At 37.4% G+C, this 18921-nt stretch overlaps 1 protein-coding gene across 3 annotated transcripts in view; it reads left to right on the top strand.

The window, feature by feature from the left end:
* Positions 1 to 18921, top strand: part of LOC121384801 (actin-binding LIM protein 1-like) — a 96165-nt gene that overhangs the window by 19073 nt on the left and 58171 nt on the right. For all 3 annotated transcript variants that reach the window (XM_041515385.1, XM_041515384.1, XM_041515383.1), the window contains exon 2: positions 16733 to 17206. In XM_041515385.1, the coding sequence (XP_041371319.1) occupies positions 16733 to 17206 (474 nt within the window). The remainder of the gene's footprint in view (positions 1 to 16732; positions 17207 to 18921) is intronic.

Here is an 18921-nt window from a genome sequence, read left to right as displayed (position 1 = left end):
GAAATAGGCATGTAGTGCTTTCCGAGAAATAGGCATGAACGTGTAATGTAATTGCATATAAATATAATGCATACAGATACCTATGTATGTGGAATTTAATGGAAAAGAGCTTAGTGAAACAAAATATATATATACTGATGGAAAGAAATAAGGGAACACATCGAATTGTAGACCAAATTTAATTCACAACTAGCATAATAATGTCTGTATTTCATACCAAGTTGTAATGTGGGATTGAATGTCTGTAGTGTTGAATGTGCTGCCTATATGTTTGCAGTCAATGTCTGACAATATGAATTGGTTTTTGATGCAGTCATTATTTCTTGTTGCTGTCTGTGTGATCCTTTATTTCTTTCCATCAGTATATTAAAAAGGGAAAAGGGTAATATAGCAAAATCTGCTCAAGCATTTATCTTTATTAATGGGTAGGATTTAGCTCAGTGGGTTGAGTGCTCGCTTGAGGTGCTTGCGTCGCAGGATCGAACCACCTTGGTAGATCCATACAGCTGATTGGGTTTTTCTTGTTCCAGCCAGTGCACCACAACTAGTCAAAGGCTGTGGTATATGCTTTCCTGTCTGTGGGAAAGTGCATATAAAAGATCCCTTGCTGCATTAGGAAAAATGTAGCGGGTTTCCTCTGACGACTACGAGTCAGAATTGTTAAATATTTGACATTCAATAGCCGATGATTAATTAATCAATGTGCTCTAGCGGTGTCATTAAACAAACCAAACTTCTTATCTTTATTAAATATCCATCAATCTTAATGAAGACATTTTATATCCATGTATAGTGACTTGCATTAAGCAATCTGTTATCTTCTGAGATCATTTTTGTACAGTAATTATTCAGGGCTCAAAATAGAACATAAAATATGACCTGCCATTATTTTTCAAAATAGCAGTCCAAAAGAACACTGTCCTGCTGAAAAAAATATATTGCCTGCTGGAAATAAGACAGCATGGGATGAAGGAAGGGTTTCTGATGGGAGTGAAAAAGTAGGAATTCTGAGATGTATTTTAGAGCATTACAGAATTTAAATAACAGAATTACAAGCTAAATAGCAAATTAGATGATCATACATAAATTGTACATCAAGCAAAATGCTTAATCCAAGGCTACAATTATGCTGTCCACAGCGGATTTAAAATATCTCTTTGTATGAAATGATGGCTAATGTAAACATAGGTTTCCACCAAGACATGGCATGCTAATGATTTTGATAGGGTGTTAATGAAATCTTCTTCTTCTTCTGCATTCAGTTTCTTTATGCTCCTTGAATTCAAATCATGAATTTTACCGCCTCCATGAAGTCCACAGTCAGCAGCAGGTCGTCTCGTTCACCCCAAAGTTTTTCTTCGATTGTTCTGGGTTGTGACCAGATGTTTTCTCTGATACTATCATATGTTGGGATATCTTTGCAGTACATACTCTATTAATGAAATAAATACACCATTTTCCTAAATTCTATTTTGTCTCAAAATCCACATTCTAGTTCTTGCTAACGAAAACCTAAAACTCAATCAGACACTGTGTGTAACTCCAGGCTACCAGGAATCTTTCTGACACTTCAAGCAGTCATGACTGCATTCATGTAGGACGATGTACGCAAAGCTGGCATAGTTCATGGAATTTGGTGAATCAATATTTCTTGAGAGGACAACTTGTTGGAATAATACTGTTAAGTGTTTCCACCACTGATGGGATTACCGCTGGGGGAAGGGTTCATCCAGTCTATCAGACACAGAGCCTGATACGACTTGGTAATTAGTTGCCATTCATCAAGAACCGTGTCCTAGGGCCTTGCCATCCAGTTTGTGGAAGATCTATTTTATTACTATTAGTGCTCAGTAATTGCCTCGACATCTGGCAGTGTTATGGTAACACAGTGCCCCATAGAGGAAGACTTGCAGAGTGTATTATTGCATGGCCGATACTTGGGAACAGTACAGATGCACATGTCATCAGTGATGTTCCAAGAACAAATGAGGAATGTGCGTGGTTTAGTGCACTGATGATCTAGTATAGTGTGCAGGTATGCTGTTCATGTGGACAGATAGTTCTTGGTCTTGTGTGCGTGGAGCAATGTAATAAGGTGTGTACTTGTATGTTTAGTGGCACCCCAGTACATAGTTCAGTCAATAATAATAAATTCTTTGTTTAATAATGTTAACACAGAAAAAAAACTAAATCTTCTGTGAGACCTTCAGTTACAGATGTTTACAAGAAATACAGAAATATAATAAATACATACACAAATACATACACCTTGTGGTTTGGCACACGCAATTGCTCTCACTCGCCTGTGCTTGTGCAAACTGATTTCTGTATGGGCAAACTATTTCTCAACTGATGCTAATATTGCTAATTTATTTTACTCAAAATGACTGAATTTGTCATTGAGAGTAGTTGCTCTCCGACATAATTTCAGGAGAGCAGTCTGTTGTTCCCCAACAATGTTCAAACCATAAGCACTGTACATAAACATATAGAAAATTCATATGCATGTATTATTAAAGGTCTTGTGGGCAGTTACCCCAATTTCACACCAGTACAATGCATTGAATGTAAAATATTTAAAGTTGTGTGGTCAACACAGCTTTATACAGTAGTGACAGGACATAGCTCAGTAGTACAGCATTTACTGTATTTGACCGGAAATAAGCCCAGGGGGCCAAGACAACTCATTGTGAGCTTAGTATGGGGTGGGCTTATTCCCAGACACACCGGCCTCGGTGGCGTCGTGGCAGGCCATCGGTCTACAGGCTGGTAGGTACTGGGTTCGGATCCCAGTCGAGGCATGGGATTTTTAATCGAGATACCGACTCCAAACCCTGAGTGAGTGCTCCGCAAGGCTCAATGGGTAGGTGTAAACCACTTGCACCGACCAGTGATCCATAACTGGTTCAACAAAGGCCATGGTTTGTGCTATCCTGCCTGTGGGAAGCGCAAATAAAAGATCCCTTGCTGCCTGTCGTAAAAAGAGTAGCCTATGTGGCGACAGCGGGTTTCCTCTAAAAACAGTGTCAGAATGACCATATGTTTGACGTCCAATAGCCGATGATAAGATAAAAAATCAATGTGCTCTAGCGGCGTCGTTAAATAAAACAAACTTTACTTTTTTTATTCCCAGACAAGAGGCCAGTTTTTTTTTAAGAAAAAAAAAAATAATAATAAAAATAAATAAAAATAGTTAAATGAACTAGAAAGAAAACAAAAAACATTCAGTAGCACATCTATTAATTAGTGTTCCATTTGTTATTAATAAGTAATAATTGTTTATTAATTAAATTGGGTTTTTTACTAGTATCTAATTATCAGAAACACACCTTCTATGTTACAATTACTTACAGTGCTGTTTATTTACATCCAAAATTTAATGCTGAGAAGACTTAAAACAACAGCAATTAACAACAAACTCGATAGCATGTACACATGTTTCTGACACAGGCAGCCAGCTTACACTACAAAGAATTGTCAATCTAGGTCATTGTTCTTAGCCAATCAGAATACGGTATTTGCCTAATTAGCATTCCCTAGTTTCGACCGTGAAAATTAACACTTAGTTTAGTTAATCTACAAACCTAAAACAATTGGATAAAGTTGCAACTGAGTGAAACATGAGCCTGTGACTTTGAAATGGTAAAATACCCTATGAAAATGGACTAAAAATCGACTCCATAACTGTTACTTCTCAGACGCACGTGCATTTTAAAAAATATGAGAAATGCATTTTGTGATATTAAAAACACCAGGATGACCAAAAACACTTCGAATGTACGGAAATTGATAATCTAAAGCATTAAATCTAAGTAGAGTATGATTTCAGTTATCAAAAATGGCTATAATAGTCAAAAATACACCTCAATGTTTAAAAACTAGGGTATGTCCCTTTAACTGCGGACCCAGTGTGGTGGTAAAAATAGACATTGATTTTAGTTCAGACTTGAGCTTGGGTACTTCAAAGAAATACTGCAGGCATGAAATTGAAAACAATGTTACACACTGTTACTGTTAGACTGTTAAATCTCACTGGTGGTAAACTATTGTGTTACATTTGTGTTTAATTATCTACAGGAGGTATGACCTTTTAAATGAACTTTGAGCAAACTTGCAGTTTTGTGTTATTTATAAGGTGACGAAGTTGGGGGTGAGCTTACTTACGAATGAGGGCCTAATTTCTTAAATGCTATCAAAACGGAGGGGGGCTTATTCAAAGACATGGGCTAATTTCTGCGCAAATACGATACCTTATTCATTCATTCACTTATTTAAGACATCAACACTATCATGGCAGGTTATTAAGGATGGGATGTAGCCTAGTGTTAAAGTGTTAGCTTGGTGGGCCCATTGGGCTATTTCTCATTCCGGCCAGTGCACCACGGCAGGTACATCAAAGGCTGTGGTGTGTGCTATCCTGTCTGTGGGATGGTGGACATAAAAGATTCCTTGCTACTAATGAAAAAATGTAGTGGGTTTCCTAAGACTCAAAAATTACCAAATGTTTGACATCCAGTAGCCAATGATTAATAAATCAACATACTCTAGTGGTGTTGTTAAACAAAACAAACTTTTTAACTTTAGACCGTAGGAAAATTGGCACATATCCTAATTAATGCAGACTTGTGGTCATAGCTATGCTTCACTTATTTGCCACCGGTCTGTTCCAACTAAAGAAACACGTGTACAGACATGTTTGTGTAGCTGTGGTAGAAAATTATGAATGACTGTACTAGACATGAATGATAAGTAAATGGCACTGTACCAAGACGTGTGGGAAAGTGGCTATCAAATCACAGAGTATACATACAACAAGGAGTTATAAAGTTACAGCAGTCAGTTGCTGTAAGTATGGCCTCTTGGAGCAACAGGAGGAACCTTATTGGAATCATGCTTGCTTAAAGAGACATAACCTAGATTTTAAACACTATGGAATACTTTGTACTATTATAGCCATTTTTGACAACTGAAATTATACTTTACTTTGATTTTATGGTTTAGATTATCAATTTCCATACATTCCAAGTGTTTTGGGTCATCCTGGTGTTTTTAATATTACAAAATGCATTTCTCATATTTTTAAGAATGCATGTGCGTCTGACAAGTAACAGTTATGGAGTTGAGTTTTAGTCTATTTTTAGAGGGTATTTCACCATTTCAAAATCACAGACTTATGTTTCACTCAACTGAGACTTTATCCAAATGTGTTATAGGTTTGTAGATTAACTAAACTTATTGTTAATTTTCACGGGTTGAAACTATAGGGTCTACCCCTTTAACAAAACTTTTAACAAAATGTGAGTTGGCAGTAATAACATGAATTAAAAAAATATATGGGTATGCACATAATATTTATCTGTGTACCGTATGTACAGTTACCAGATATAGCCACCTGTTAATCCGTACAGACCATGGCTTGTTTCCTTTGACGTCCAATGTGCAGACTACCAGTAATCGATTTTGTTTTGAGTGGAAAAAAATGTGCATTTAGAAATAGTGGAGATTGAAGCGTGAAAATATAGTAGGGTGTGGAAAAATACAAAGGGGCGCAGAAAAATAAAAGAAGGCGGCAGAATGTGAAAGGAGGGCAGAAGAATGCAATAGCGGGGCAGGCCGCCCCAATTAAATGGAGCAGCGAGAACACTGATGTACATGTAAAGAAGAGTACAGTGGTTTTCTTCACATTTTATGCAAATGTGTAGACATAGAACATACATGTATTAGGACTGGCCTCGGTGGTGTCGTGGTTAGGCCATCAGTCTACAGGCTGGTAGGTAATGGGTTCGGATCCTAGTCAAGGCATGGAATTTTTAATCCAGATACCGACTCCAAACCCTGAGTGAGTCCTCCGCAAGGCTCAATGGGTAGGTGTAAAACCATTTACACCGACCAGTGATCCATAACTGGTTCAACAAAGGCCATGGTTTGTGCTATCCTGCCTGTGGGAAGCATAAATAAAAGATCCCTTGTTGCTAATCGGAAAGAGTAGCTCATGAAGTGGCGACAGCGGGTTTCCTCTCAAAATCTGTGTGGTTTTTAACCATATGTCTGACGCCATATAACTGTAAATAAAATGTGTTAAGTATGTCGTTAAATAAAACATTTCTTTCTTTTTTACATGTATTAGGCTGCATTTTTGGTGAATGTTTGGTTCACAAGTTCTCAACTATAACAATTGTATTTGGTGGTTTGGTGCACAACCATAATTTAGAATTTAGTAACTTAGACCCTGGAACAATTCTATGGTGTGGCTGTTGACAGGAAGAAGCCACATGCAGTGTACAGTAGTTAAAGAAAACTGACTTTAGTATACAAATTGGGATGAGTGAGAAGAATTGTCAGGTTTTTTTTTCTTGTCTAGGGTATTATGAATGCTAAACTTGGCTTGTTTTGAATATTATTTTTTGTAACATAATTGAGTTTGAAAGAGAATTTTCAAGGTTTGTTTGTTTTGTGTGTTTTTGTGTAAACGGTGCATGTGCTAAATCATTACCAAAAATAATAAACAAGAACAAAAAACACTCCACATTTTTCACTAATTCCAAATAATACAGGCCTTGAATTCGGCAAATTAGAGGGCAAGGTCATTTGGCCTAGATCAATGGATATTTTTTTAGGGCATTATGTATGGCCAGAATTCAGGCAGGGCAACAAGGCAAACTCCAACAAGTGTCTTAATATTTATAACACAACAACACACAATCAAAATATAGAAATGTGAAGACTTTCATAGTTTCATAATACAGCGACTTTCAGGAGTCGTGTTTCGAGCATGATGACCAGTTAGTACCATTCTAAAATATGACTCTGCCTGTACAGCTGTCAAACTATACTGATGGAAAGAAATAAGGGAACACATCAACTTGTAGACCAAATATAATTCACAACTAGCGTAATAATGTCTGTAGTGTTGAATTAGCTTCCTGTATGTTCCTAATCAACTTTTGATATTGTGAATAGATTTTTTTGATGCAGTCATTATTTCATGTTGCTATCTGTGTGATCCTTTATTTCTTTACATCAGTATATATTGAATTTAGAGGGCATTATGGGATTTGACAAAGGCATTATGGCAATTTTCCGCATGGCCACCGTTAAATTCAAGCCCTGGTAATATGATTCTTGTTGATTTGATGGATTGGATAAGGATGAAGAGTTGGAAGAACTAAGATGAAAAATGTATTTGCATGTAACTTCGCACATCTATATTTAAGATTATTTCTATACATATACATTTGTGCATGTAATCCGACCCACTGGTATTATTGTAGGTGATTTTTCAAAATCTCACACAGCTTTATAAAAAAAAGTAAACGTGCTGACATTTGTACAGTGTATACATTGGTCAAACCTTGTTACTATACTGAAAAGAAATAAGTGTGTACACATCAATTCATCTGCCTTGTACTGGTGTGTGTATGGCTATCAAATGCCAGGTGAATGAACTGAATGGGCTGAATATATATACAGTAGAATAATACTCTCTTCAGTGTGCCTGTGACCACAGTGTTCAAGTGACTCACAGTCTCAATTATACAGACTGAAGGCGTTGAAAAGATCAACTGCAGCTCTTTATTCCTGCACACCACAAACACAGCCAGACTTCATGTGGAGATCTCCTGTTGGAATAGATTATTCACTAATGTGCTTTAATGCTTTGCACGCGTTAATGGATTATATGGCGTGCATTTACTCCAAATATCATCATTCATGTGATACCTAGGTGTATATACACAGTGTATGCTTGTTGTATATTATCCTTGGTAGTTATATACATGCATGCATGCAAGCACACATTCACACATGCATGCACATACACATATGTGCACGCATGCACATACACACACACACAAACACAAACACGCATACATACATGTAAACAGGTATTAATTTGGGCTTTGGGATTCATGTGCCAACGTGTTGTAGTTCAGTTTATTGTTATGTTTATTTAGTTAGTTACAAGCACGTTGGCCCTGGGCATATGCTCACATGGGTTATCTGGGTTATCTCTGCAGGACCAAGGTTATTGTTGATATACATCCTTCTTTTTTTTTCTTTCTTTTTTTAAAATCATTTTTAACCTATTTCCGTGCTTACAGGTATATCCAGTAAGTTTGAAGCATGCTGTTCTGGGCACACACCTCAGCTATCTGAGCTGTCAGTCCAGGGAAAGTGGGTTACATGTAGTTCTAATAGTTGTTAGTTGAAGTGTGCACCTAATTAAGGTTACACACCACCATTAATTACTCCATGCAGGTCAATACAATTTCTATGTCAGAATATATTCTGTAAAAAATACAACACTGTCGAGAGGGTCATGTGCTCTCAACTCACCTGTGTAAAAAAATCAACATAGGTCAACTATTATGAAATGTTTCAGTCAGCCACTCTCACTTCAGAGTACCGCCCTGTGCATGTTGCTGTCATACAAGTGGCATTATATATTGTGTATATACAACTTGCATAGTTGTTATCAGTTAGTACTACATATATAACAAGTAACTTGAAACCAATGGGTTTTTTAAATACTACGGAGGTAGAAAGATTTCAAACGGCATACATCAGAATTTTGTAGTAGTATTTTTATGTGTTATTATTTCCTAAACTGGATTATATTATGCTGCTACAGCAAGTAGCGGCACGACGTGTTGTCGTTAGATTGTTCAGAGCCAGCCTTAAACTTCAAGGTGTAATGAATACAAGGGGCGGGATTTAGCTCAGTTGTTTGAGGTGCTTGTGTCGCAGGATCGAACCACCTCGGTGGATCCATTCAGCTCATTGGGTTTTTCTCATTCCAACCAGTGCACCACAACTGGAAAAAAGCTGTGGTATGTGCTTTCCTGTCTGTGGGAAAGTGCATATAAAAGATCCCTTACTGCATTAGAAAAAATGTAGCGGGTTTCGTCTGATGACTACGTGTCAGAATTACCAAATGTTTGATATCCAATAGCTGATGATTAATTAATCAATGTGCTGTTGTGGTGTCGTTAAAACAAACACAATAAACAACACACCGAATAGGGTCTGTTAATTGTGCCTGTTATTGGTTATTGAAACATTTAAAAAAAAAAAATTAATTCATAGTATTATCATTAAATATCCATTGGAATATGCGAAGGATATGTATATGCAACTCTTTGTCAACTGGTATATCAAAGTGCATATACATAATAAAAAAACACAAAGTGTATTCTGACAGGATTCAAACCTACACCTATATCTTCCTTGCATTTAACTGTCTGCAATGTCACCTCACGTACTGTCTCCTTGCTGGGTATGGTAAAGGTCATTGTTTGACTTTGACATCTTCTGTCCAAGGCAGGGACTCCTGCTGCTAGGTAATGATAAATAGAGACAAGTAGCCATGTGACAGCAGTAGGTATTATCATTATGCTGCTGTTCTTGTGTCGGACACCCAGCACCTGCTGATTAATGGCTTTCTATATTTGGTACTTACTAATAGTTGTACCGGTAATACAGTCATTGGAAAACTATTCGATAAGTTACAGTCAGCATAGTATCCTTGAAACGTGTGACTTATAAATGAATAAAATAGTTATGGATACAGTTACATGTACATGTATACTGGTGTTCGATGTCAGGTTCTTTGGGGGTTTTATGTGGGTTCTTTAATATTATTATTATTTTATTGTTGTTTTTATTAATTTATTATTATTATTGTGGGAATGTTTTGTGTGTGTTTGGTTGTTGTTGTTGTTGTTGGGGTTTGTTGTTGTTGGGTTGTTTTTTTTGTTGTTTTTTGGGGGGGGGCACATTCTTTCATTTAAATAGATAATTGTGTTATATACCTTTGGATATCTAGACTGTGGTGAAAGAAGTTTCTTTGGGTTCGATTCGTGTTCCCCCATCGAACCATTTTCCAGATCTTTAATTCTGAACGATGATCAAAATGTAAATACAATGAAACTCCTCTAAACCAGACACCCTTTGGACCAAGTATAAAATACGGTTATATAAGAGGTATCCGGATTATAAATGTTCTTTTCTGCACAGATTTGAAAAAAAAAGGGACCATGAAAAACGTCCAGGTTTTAGGGAATTCTGGTTTATAGAGGGTCCAGTTTTGAGAGGTTTCACTGTTTATACATGTATGTCATTATTCATTACAAAGGAAATAGCTTCTGTCGTCACAAGTGCTGTTCAAGCCACCCGCCATTTTAGCTCGATCATGTGGTGTGGGACAAAAGGTAGCAAATATTTGTAAGTAGTAATGCCCTGGGTAAACAATTATAAAAAGGTGTGTTTCTTTATCAAGGGGTTATACAGCAGTGTGGTCAAGTGGGGAGGTGGGTACACCGTATAGGTGATCAGTTTCCAAGTGCCTGAGGCGGCTTACAAGCAGTTGACCCAACCACTTGGTGAGACCAAGGACCACTAAATTATAGGCGTGTTTCAGAAATGGTTTTTATGGTGTAATGGTTTGGCTGGTAGGTACTGGATTCACATCCAGGTACCAGCTCCTACCCAAAGCACGTTTACTGACTAAATGGGTAGGTGTAAGTCCATCAACCCACTGACCTGGACAGACAACCCAGATACATGTAGCTGAGGTGTGTGTCCAGGACCTTCAGTGGATATAAGCATGAAGATGGGTATAAACAGACCAATCAGTAATGGATGTAGAATGGTTGGAGACATAATTTTACTTTTGTTTGGATAATGTTTTGCCAGCATAAAACCTGAAGGTCTGCATGAATATTTGTTGAAAGACCAATTTATATATATGGATATCGTGTAATATCATATGCACATGTAGGTGTATCTATTGAGTGCTCTACCATTGAGCTACAGCCTGTACGTCCTACCACATTATGAGAACAAATATACATGTATCAGCATTGAACTGTAAGCGATGTAGTAGATGGCCTATTGCCAAAAAGTGGGTACTGAAACGGAAAATCTCTTACATTTTCATATGTTGTTTGTTTATTCAAAATATATTCCATTCCAATTAGCATGTTTAATAGAATTATATATATATATATATATATATATATATATATATATATATATATATATATATATATGGGAGAAGTGTTGTGCTAAAGCATCCCTCTTAGACCTCGGGTTGAGGTTGTATTCTGTACTCGTGGTATTTTCTCGTCTCTTGTGAAACATTTCTTGGTTACCTATGCTGAATTCTTTTCTACTCCTTTCGATCATATGTGATTCCGGTTGTCTTGTTCCATGTTGACACTTGCCACTGAGGCCAAGGATAATCCTATTTTGTGGGTCTTAGCTGTAGTACTTTAGACTAGCTCCGTGTGTTAAATCACACTTCCGGCAGCTTTTCTGCTTGCCGTAGCTTCATCATTTCTGTGTGTACAGGATGAATATTCAGACATGCATGTCTCCTTCCTCCTATAAATAATATGTGCGCGTATGTATATGCAATATTTGTCACCCTAGTACAAAGTTTAGAATTGTTATTGGGGAAATGTAGAGGCAGGTTTAGGTACAGTGGAGGGAGGTTGGGGTTGAGGGTTTCAACCCCACTCATGCAGAAAGGAAATTAAAAAAAAAATCTGGGGGAACACTAATCGAAGCCAAAGGAACTTCATTCACCACAGTCTATACACCCCCATAATTCCCTAAGGGATGAGAGGAAACATGAGACAGTATATCTAGCAAATTTAAGTGCCATCTAAAATAAGTGAACTTATTTTATTAATCTGACTCCTTCAGTTCTAGGGGGTGGGATGGAGCCCAGTGGAACAGAACTAGCTTGCATACGCAGTTGGTGTTGGATCGATCCCCGTTGGTGGGCCCATTGGACTAATTCCCGTTTCAGCCAGTGCACCATGACTGGTATATCAAAGGCCGTGGTATGTACTATCCTGTCTGTGGAATGGTGCATATAAAGGATACCTTACTATACTAATGGAAGAATGTAGCGGGTTTTCTCTCTAAGACTATATATATGTCAAAAGTACTAAATGTTTGACATACAATAGCTGATGATGAATAAATCAATGTGCTCTAGTGGAATTATTAAACAAAACAAATTTTAACCTTCAATTCGAAATCTAAACAAGCCAGAAAGGTAGGATTCTTTTCTCAACCTTGGACAATGTACAGATGCTCTTGGAATGGCAGTCATGAAAGGGGCCCAAAATATTCATTGCCCCAGTTGTCTTGGGCAAGATTCTTACTTGTGATCAGCTCATGTCTGTAGGGTACCCTTATAGCATCCAGTTCAGACTATTTCCAGTTGGAAAGAAAGAAATGTTTTATTTAATGACGCACTCAGCACATTTTATTTATGGTTATATAGCATCAGACATATGGTTAAGGACCACACAGATTTTGAAAGGAAACCCGCTGTCACCACTACATGGGCTACTCTTTCCGATTAGCAGCAAGGGATCTTTTATTTGTGCTTCCCACAGGCAGGATAGCACAAACCATGGCCTTTGTTGAACCACTTATGGATCACTGGTTGGTGCAAGTGGTTTACACCTACCCATTGAGCCTTGCAGAGCACTCACTCAGGGTTTGGAGTCGGTATCTGGATTAAAAATCCCATGCCTCGACTGGGATCTGAACCCAGTACCTACCAGCCTATATAGACCGATGACCTAACCACGACGCCACCGAGGCCGGTATTTTCAGTTGGAAGGCATAAAAAACATTTATACATACATGTACATCTTAAATGCAAGATACACATGAATACTTTCATCTAATCTTTTGACAATCAACTAAAGGTGCAAGCAAGGCCCTCTTGGGTACAATTTCTGATATTATCATTTATTAAACGTCTGTTCAGGAAGGAGTGAGTATGACAATACAATTATTAATGTACAGGTGAGTGACTGGTCTCTTATGTTACTGCAGTCACTGAGCTGAGGTCATCTACATGCAAGTGATTGCTCTTGAAAGCTAGTGGCCTGAACGTTCCCATACACTAAAACACACCCCTAGGCAATACACACACAGAATGTGTGAGGCTTCATACATGTAGTTAATCTACTTGCAAGAAAATGGCCGTGTATATATGCATATATAAGAGATCTAAAGAATGTTTTTATTGGTATTTGCAACCCTCATTTTTTTATAGAAATACTTGTAGCTGTTGCATAAAAAAAATAGTATCCCCCCCCCCCCCAAAAAAAAAAATTAGTGGTTTCATACTCTGTATATTGTATATCAACTGCACACGCAAACGAAATGGTCGTTCTCAATCGTTCTCTCGTAATTTTCAGAGGTCTGATGTAGACAATAACTTTTTTGGATTATCTATCCCAAGTGAAATTAATGTTGTCAGTCACGAGCTTTAGCAAGGGACAGATAATCCATAATTCCGAGTATCAAGTGGGTTATTGTATTTATTACCCATAGTATAAATAGTTTAGAAACTTAAAATTTAAACTTCTTACATAACACAAACTATATAATATACAAGACATGAAAGTCTGAGGAAACTGATGACGTCACGAAAGAAAAGCAATGACGTCAAAAGCTATCTTTAGGTACACAAGTCAAATGTAAGCAAGAGAGGTCACATTCGTAATGAACTGATGTTTCTAGTGGGAAGTGAATGAACTACAAAGAAATTAGTTTGGAACATGTTTAATTGTTAACAAGAACAAATTGCATTAAACATTCACTCTTTTTTTTAAAATCTCATCAACGAGAGACTTGACAGTCGAGGAAACCGATGATGTCACCAAACTAACGTCATGGTGTCAGCGGGGAAAGATATCTTTCCCTAGAGAAAGATAGAAAATATATTCACCCACACCTCACTGCCCATATGGGTAATAAATATAAATATTGGGAATAGTTAAAACTAGCTGTCACATAGTATATCAGTCAGGGCTTCAGCTGTTTTCACTCTGTAAATATCTGACGGGGCATCTTGAGCTGTCAGAATTCCTTGATGTAGTGCGAGGCAGTTTTACCTTCAAGCATGATGAACCTACACCAGTATGCATGTAATATGCACTCTTCAGTCACCATACACATGCACCTCATAAATACCATGTGTGCAGTTGCTTTTAACTGATGTATACAAGCAAAAGAGACTTGCTAACCGCAGCAGCAGCAGTAACACATCACTTGATGACAGTCTATCAGTCGGTGGTCAATGGATGGTAGTAAATATGTCGTTAGTGACAGGACGATGTTACCTGTGATTTACCGCCCGTCACCTGGCATCTTTAAGTACAGTGGATGATTTATTGACCACATGCAGGCTGGATCTTGATGGACTTCAGTCATAAATAACACAACTACACTTGTACTTGCATTTTGCTGATATATGGATTATTTTTCTTGGTCAAAGCATTAACAGGTGCATCATAATGTATGGGTAAGCTGTTCTAAAACATTTTGATGATGAGTGGTAGGTATGGAAGGAGTTATAGGATGTTAAACAAGCTACCATTTCATATTTACAATGTATGTTTAGAGACAAATCATTTTCAGTTGACAATGAAAATTATTTCATGAGGGAAATAAATATGATACAAAATGTTAGCGAGTTTAATATCCCTATTTATTACTTTTAATTTATATCACTGCTCTCGTTTGGTTGTAGTTCCGGTAGGTACGGTAGTAGCGAGCTAATCAATGACGTTGAAGTGTTACATCTCATTTGACGTATGGGACGTAACACTTTGATATGAACCAAGATAATTGTAACCACATATAAAGGTTTTTATTAAGTCAGAAATCATACAAAGGGAGTGAAGGCTTTACACTGATCCAACCAAATCTTCTGCCACAAATACAATTAGGACCAAAACACACATGGTCTGGGTCTGGGTCTGGGTCTGGCGAGTATGGTACAGATGCCATGTCTGGTGTATTTTAATGTCTAGGTCTGTAACTGTAACGTGTTATCAATATACACCGGCCTCGGTGGCATCGTGGATAGGCCATCGGTCTACAGGCTGGTAGGTAATGGGTTCGGATCCCAGTCGAGGCATGGGATTTTTAATCCAGATACCGACTCCAATCCCTGAGTGAGTGTTCCGCAAGGTTCAATGGGTAGGTGTAAACCACTTGCACTGACCAGTGATCCATAACTGGTTCAACAAAGGCCATGGTTTGTGCTATCCTGCCTGTGGGAAGCACAAATAAAAGATCCTTGCTGCTAATCGGAAAGAGTAGCCCATGTAGTGGCGACAGTGGGTTTCCTCTCAAAATCTGTGTGGTCCATAACCATATGTCTGACGCCATATAACCGTAAATAAAATGTGTTGAGTGAGTCATTAAATAAAACATTTCTTTCTTTCTTTCTTATCAATATATATTGATGTGTTCATCTTTAGATAAATTTTCTTCTATAAACATCAACAATAAGTATGAAAAATCCACATTGATTCATATATATACCTTTCCTGTTATTGATAAAAATGAATGAGAAAGGTTTGAACATTGTGCAGCTGCCAGTCTTGCAGTATGAAACTATAGCGCATGTTCTGTGACGTCTTTTGCCAGATCTGTAGTTGACGTCAGCACAGACACAGTGTATTTTGTTACATTCAATTCAATGTGTTTCATGTTGGACTGGCACCGTATTTGCCAGACCCGGGCAAATAAATAGTTGTCCGTAAATCCTGTAGTTAGGTCTGATCCATATTTTGTACTGTTGGAAGATTTATTTTAGACACAAATACCCACACCCACGCCCATAAATAGCATCCAGAAATGTTGGGTTACTTCTGACATGCATGGCTATGCCATTTAATGAAAAAACATGGTCTTCCATTAAACATAACAATGTAGTTGGTCAAATTAAATGTTTCAACAAACGCATTAAGTAGCCAGCATAGTATGTATTCTATTTATACATGTATGCATGTGTCTAAATTGGCTACATGTGTATATAGAATGATGAATTTAAAAAAAATCATGTACATGTATGTTTGGTTTCTTTGTGGAACTTTGCAAGGGTGTTACTGTTGGCATTCATTTCAGACTTATTTCAATGAAAGCATATAATGTGTTAGTTGTAAAGGCAGAAGAAAAACTTACCAGTTTGGTAAACAGTGTTATTTACTGTGTGTGACCATTGCTGTTGACTAAACACACTTCACACACTGTTTAATCTGTGCGGAGTGGAAACCGCAGACCGAACACACACCAGTTACAAGCGATTCTCATGAATTACAAACAATAACATGTGCTTTACAGCCCCCAGGTCTGTTACTGTGTCATCGCACAACGTGTTCTCAGTTCGTAATGTAATAATCCTCATTTGCTGCAAACCATAAAATAATATTTGGGGCACAGATACATCTAATATAGAATTTTTGCAAGCTAGTTGTACATGTACAGCATATATATATATATATATATATATAGATACATACATACATACATACATACATACATACATACATACATACATACATACATACATACATACATACATACATACATACACATACATACATACATACATACATACACATATATATATATATATATATATATATCTGTGTACATTGTATATATACATGTATATATATTTTTATCGAGAAAGGGAATATCTTAATATATTAGTATATATATACATTTTTGTATGTTTATATTAATAATTCCACAAACGGTTTTGGTTTCACTGAATTACAAACAATAATATATATCCGTATCCATATCCAAGTAATAAATTGTCACCACAAATTCAGAGAGCTGCAAATTGCTGCAATTGCTCTTCTGTGAACAAAACCTTAACTTGTTGTAATATTCTGTTTTGCAGGTCAGAAGCCCGGGAAGCACAGAGAGGGTGAGGAAGATGGCCGATCATCACCACGGCGGTCCCCCAAACATTCTAAGCGTGGGTCCAAGACGTCGCGGACTTCTAGCCGTGAGTCGACGCCTCCCAACATAGAGGCTCTAGAACGGGAGCCGCGGGGAGGTCCACCGGTCCGGGAGATTGTCATAGAACCAAAGGAAACATCTCCATCACACACCGTGCCGGCATCAGCTCCCAAAACTAAATCACCAACAAAGGGCGAGAAGATGAAGTCCAAAGAGAAGAAGCCTGCAAGAGGCGAAGAGCAGGAAGTGCGACAGGTGGAAGAAGGCCCGGTGACCCCGGTGAAGCAGGACACGTCGAAGGTTGAACCGCTGACGCCTCTGATCATCAATGACAAGCCACAGGCCACGTCCACGCCATCGGCGCCTAATGGAGTCATCAGCACCGGGGTGCAGAATGGCAGTCCTCCACTGAGTACGTACACGTTTAATTCTTTGGGTTTTACATACAGACATTCACAGGGCTCACCCTGTTCATTGTCAAATTGGCCACTTGCTAAGTGGGTTTTTTTTTACAAAGTGGCTACACTATGCAGTCTTTGGCTTATAAAATATATTCCTTAAATTACCCACATTTTAATCATTTTCAAGGAAATATTCAACATATCTGAAAACTGGCTAAACCAAAATTAAATCCAGGGCCCGTGGTTATAAAATGTTTTAAGAATCCTGTCTCGGTCTTTAATGACATCACACACATACAATTTGTATGGCGTTGTCATGACATTATTGTCTCAGACTCTATTAGAGTCCAGACTCAATCTCTAATGACGTCACACACATACAATTTGTATGGCGTTGTCATGACATTATTGTCTCAGACTCTATTAGAGCCCAGACTCAATCTCTAATGACGTCACACACATACAATTTGTATGGCGTTGTCATGACATTATTGTCTCAGACTCTATTAGAGTCCAGACTCAATCTCTAATGACATCACACACATACAATTTGTATGGCGTTGTCATGACATTATTGTCTCAGACTCTATTAGAGCCCAGACTCAATCTCTAATGACATCACACACATACAATTTGTATGGCGTTGTCATGACATTATTGTCTCAGACTCTATTAGAGCCCAGACTCAATCTCTAATGACATCACACACATACAATTTGTATGGCGTTGTCATGACATTATTGTCTCAGACTCTATTAGAGTCCAGACTCAATCTCTAATGACATCACACACATACAATTTGTATGGCGTTGTCATGACATTATTGTCTCAGACTCTATTAGAGTCCAGACTCAATCTCTAATGACATCACACACATACAATTTGTATGGCGTTGTCATAACATTAGACTTTAAAGTTTTATAAGCACCAGGCCTGGTCTGCAGTCAGGTCTCTGTTTTAACAAATCTGTGTATCCATAAATGAGAAATAATGAGATTCCTGTAACATCTATAGTTTGTCCCATCATTCTATAAAAATGTTTTTTATAAATAATTTCAGTTTGGTTTGATGTAATAACAAAAGTAAAAATGTTTTAGAAATAAAAAAATTTATACTATTTTTGTGTGCAATTTACGAATCAGTTGGCTCAGAAACAAATAAAGTGTAGTAAATTTCATAGTATGAAAAAAGGCGTTCCTTGTGGGACGGACTATAGCTTGACATTCATTGTTCATGCAACATCCATTAGAAAATATAATTTCCATTTCCATATAATATGAAATTTATATTATTTATCAGCATCAAATTCTGAATTAATTTCTCATTTAGCATTATTGTAAAAAAAAAAAAACATGAACATTTTGGATAATGTGGTGGGAATCCATATGATCTTTGGTAGAATTTGATGAAATGTTAGGCCTGGTAACTATAATTATTATTCATGTACAGTAAAACCTGCTTCTTACACACCCGTTGGTGAAAACACATGCGTTATTTTTGGTTACACATGGTTGTTAACACATGTACGTGTGTTAACAATTTCAAGACATGCGACTGGCTGCTCATAGGTGATGACCAGGTCACCAATGTCATACAACCAATGAAAAACTACATGATGGAAATTGCTTAGACTGTGACATATGTTAATTTGACATTCATGTGTCTGTGACGCGCAAGTCAGCTACAAGTGCAATGGCTGTAAATATTTTTAGTCAAAAAAGATGTT

Source organism: Gigantopelta aegis, chromosome 10 (assembly GCF_016097555.1).
Source record: "Gigantopelta aegis isolate Gae_Host chromosome 10, Gae_host_genome, whole genome shotgun sequence".
Taxonomy (NCBI): Eukaryota; Metazoa; Mollusca; class Gastropoda; order Neomphalida; family Peltospiridae; genus Gigantopelta; species Gigantopelta aegis.
Note: the sequence above shows the minus strand (reverse complement) of the source record. Positions and strands in the feature narration are given on the sequence as shown.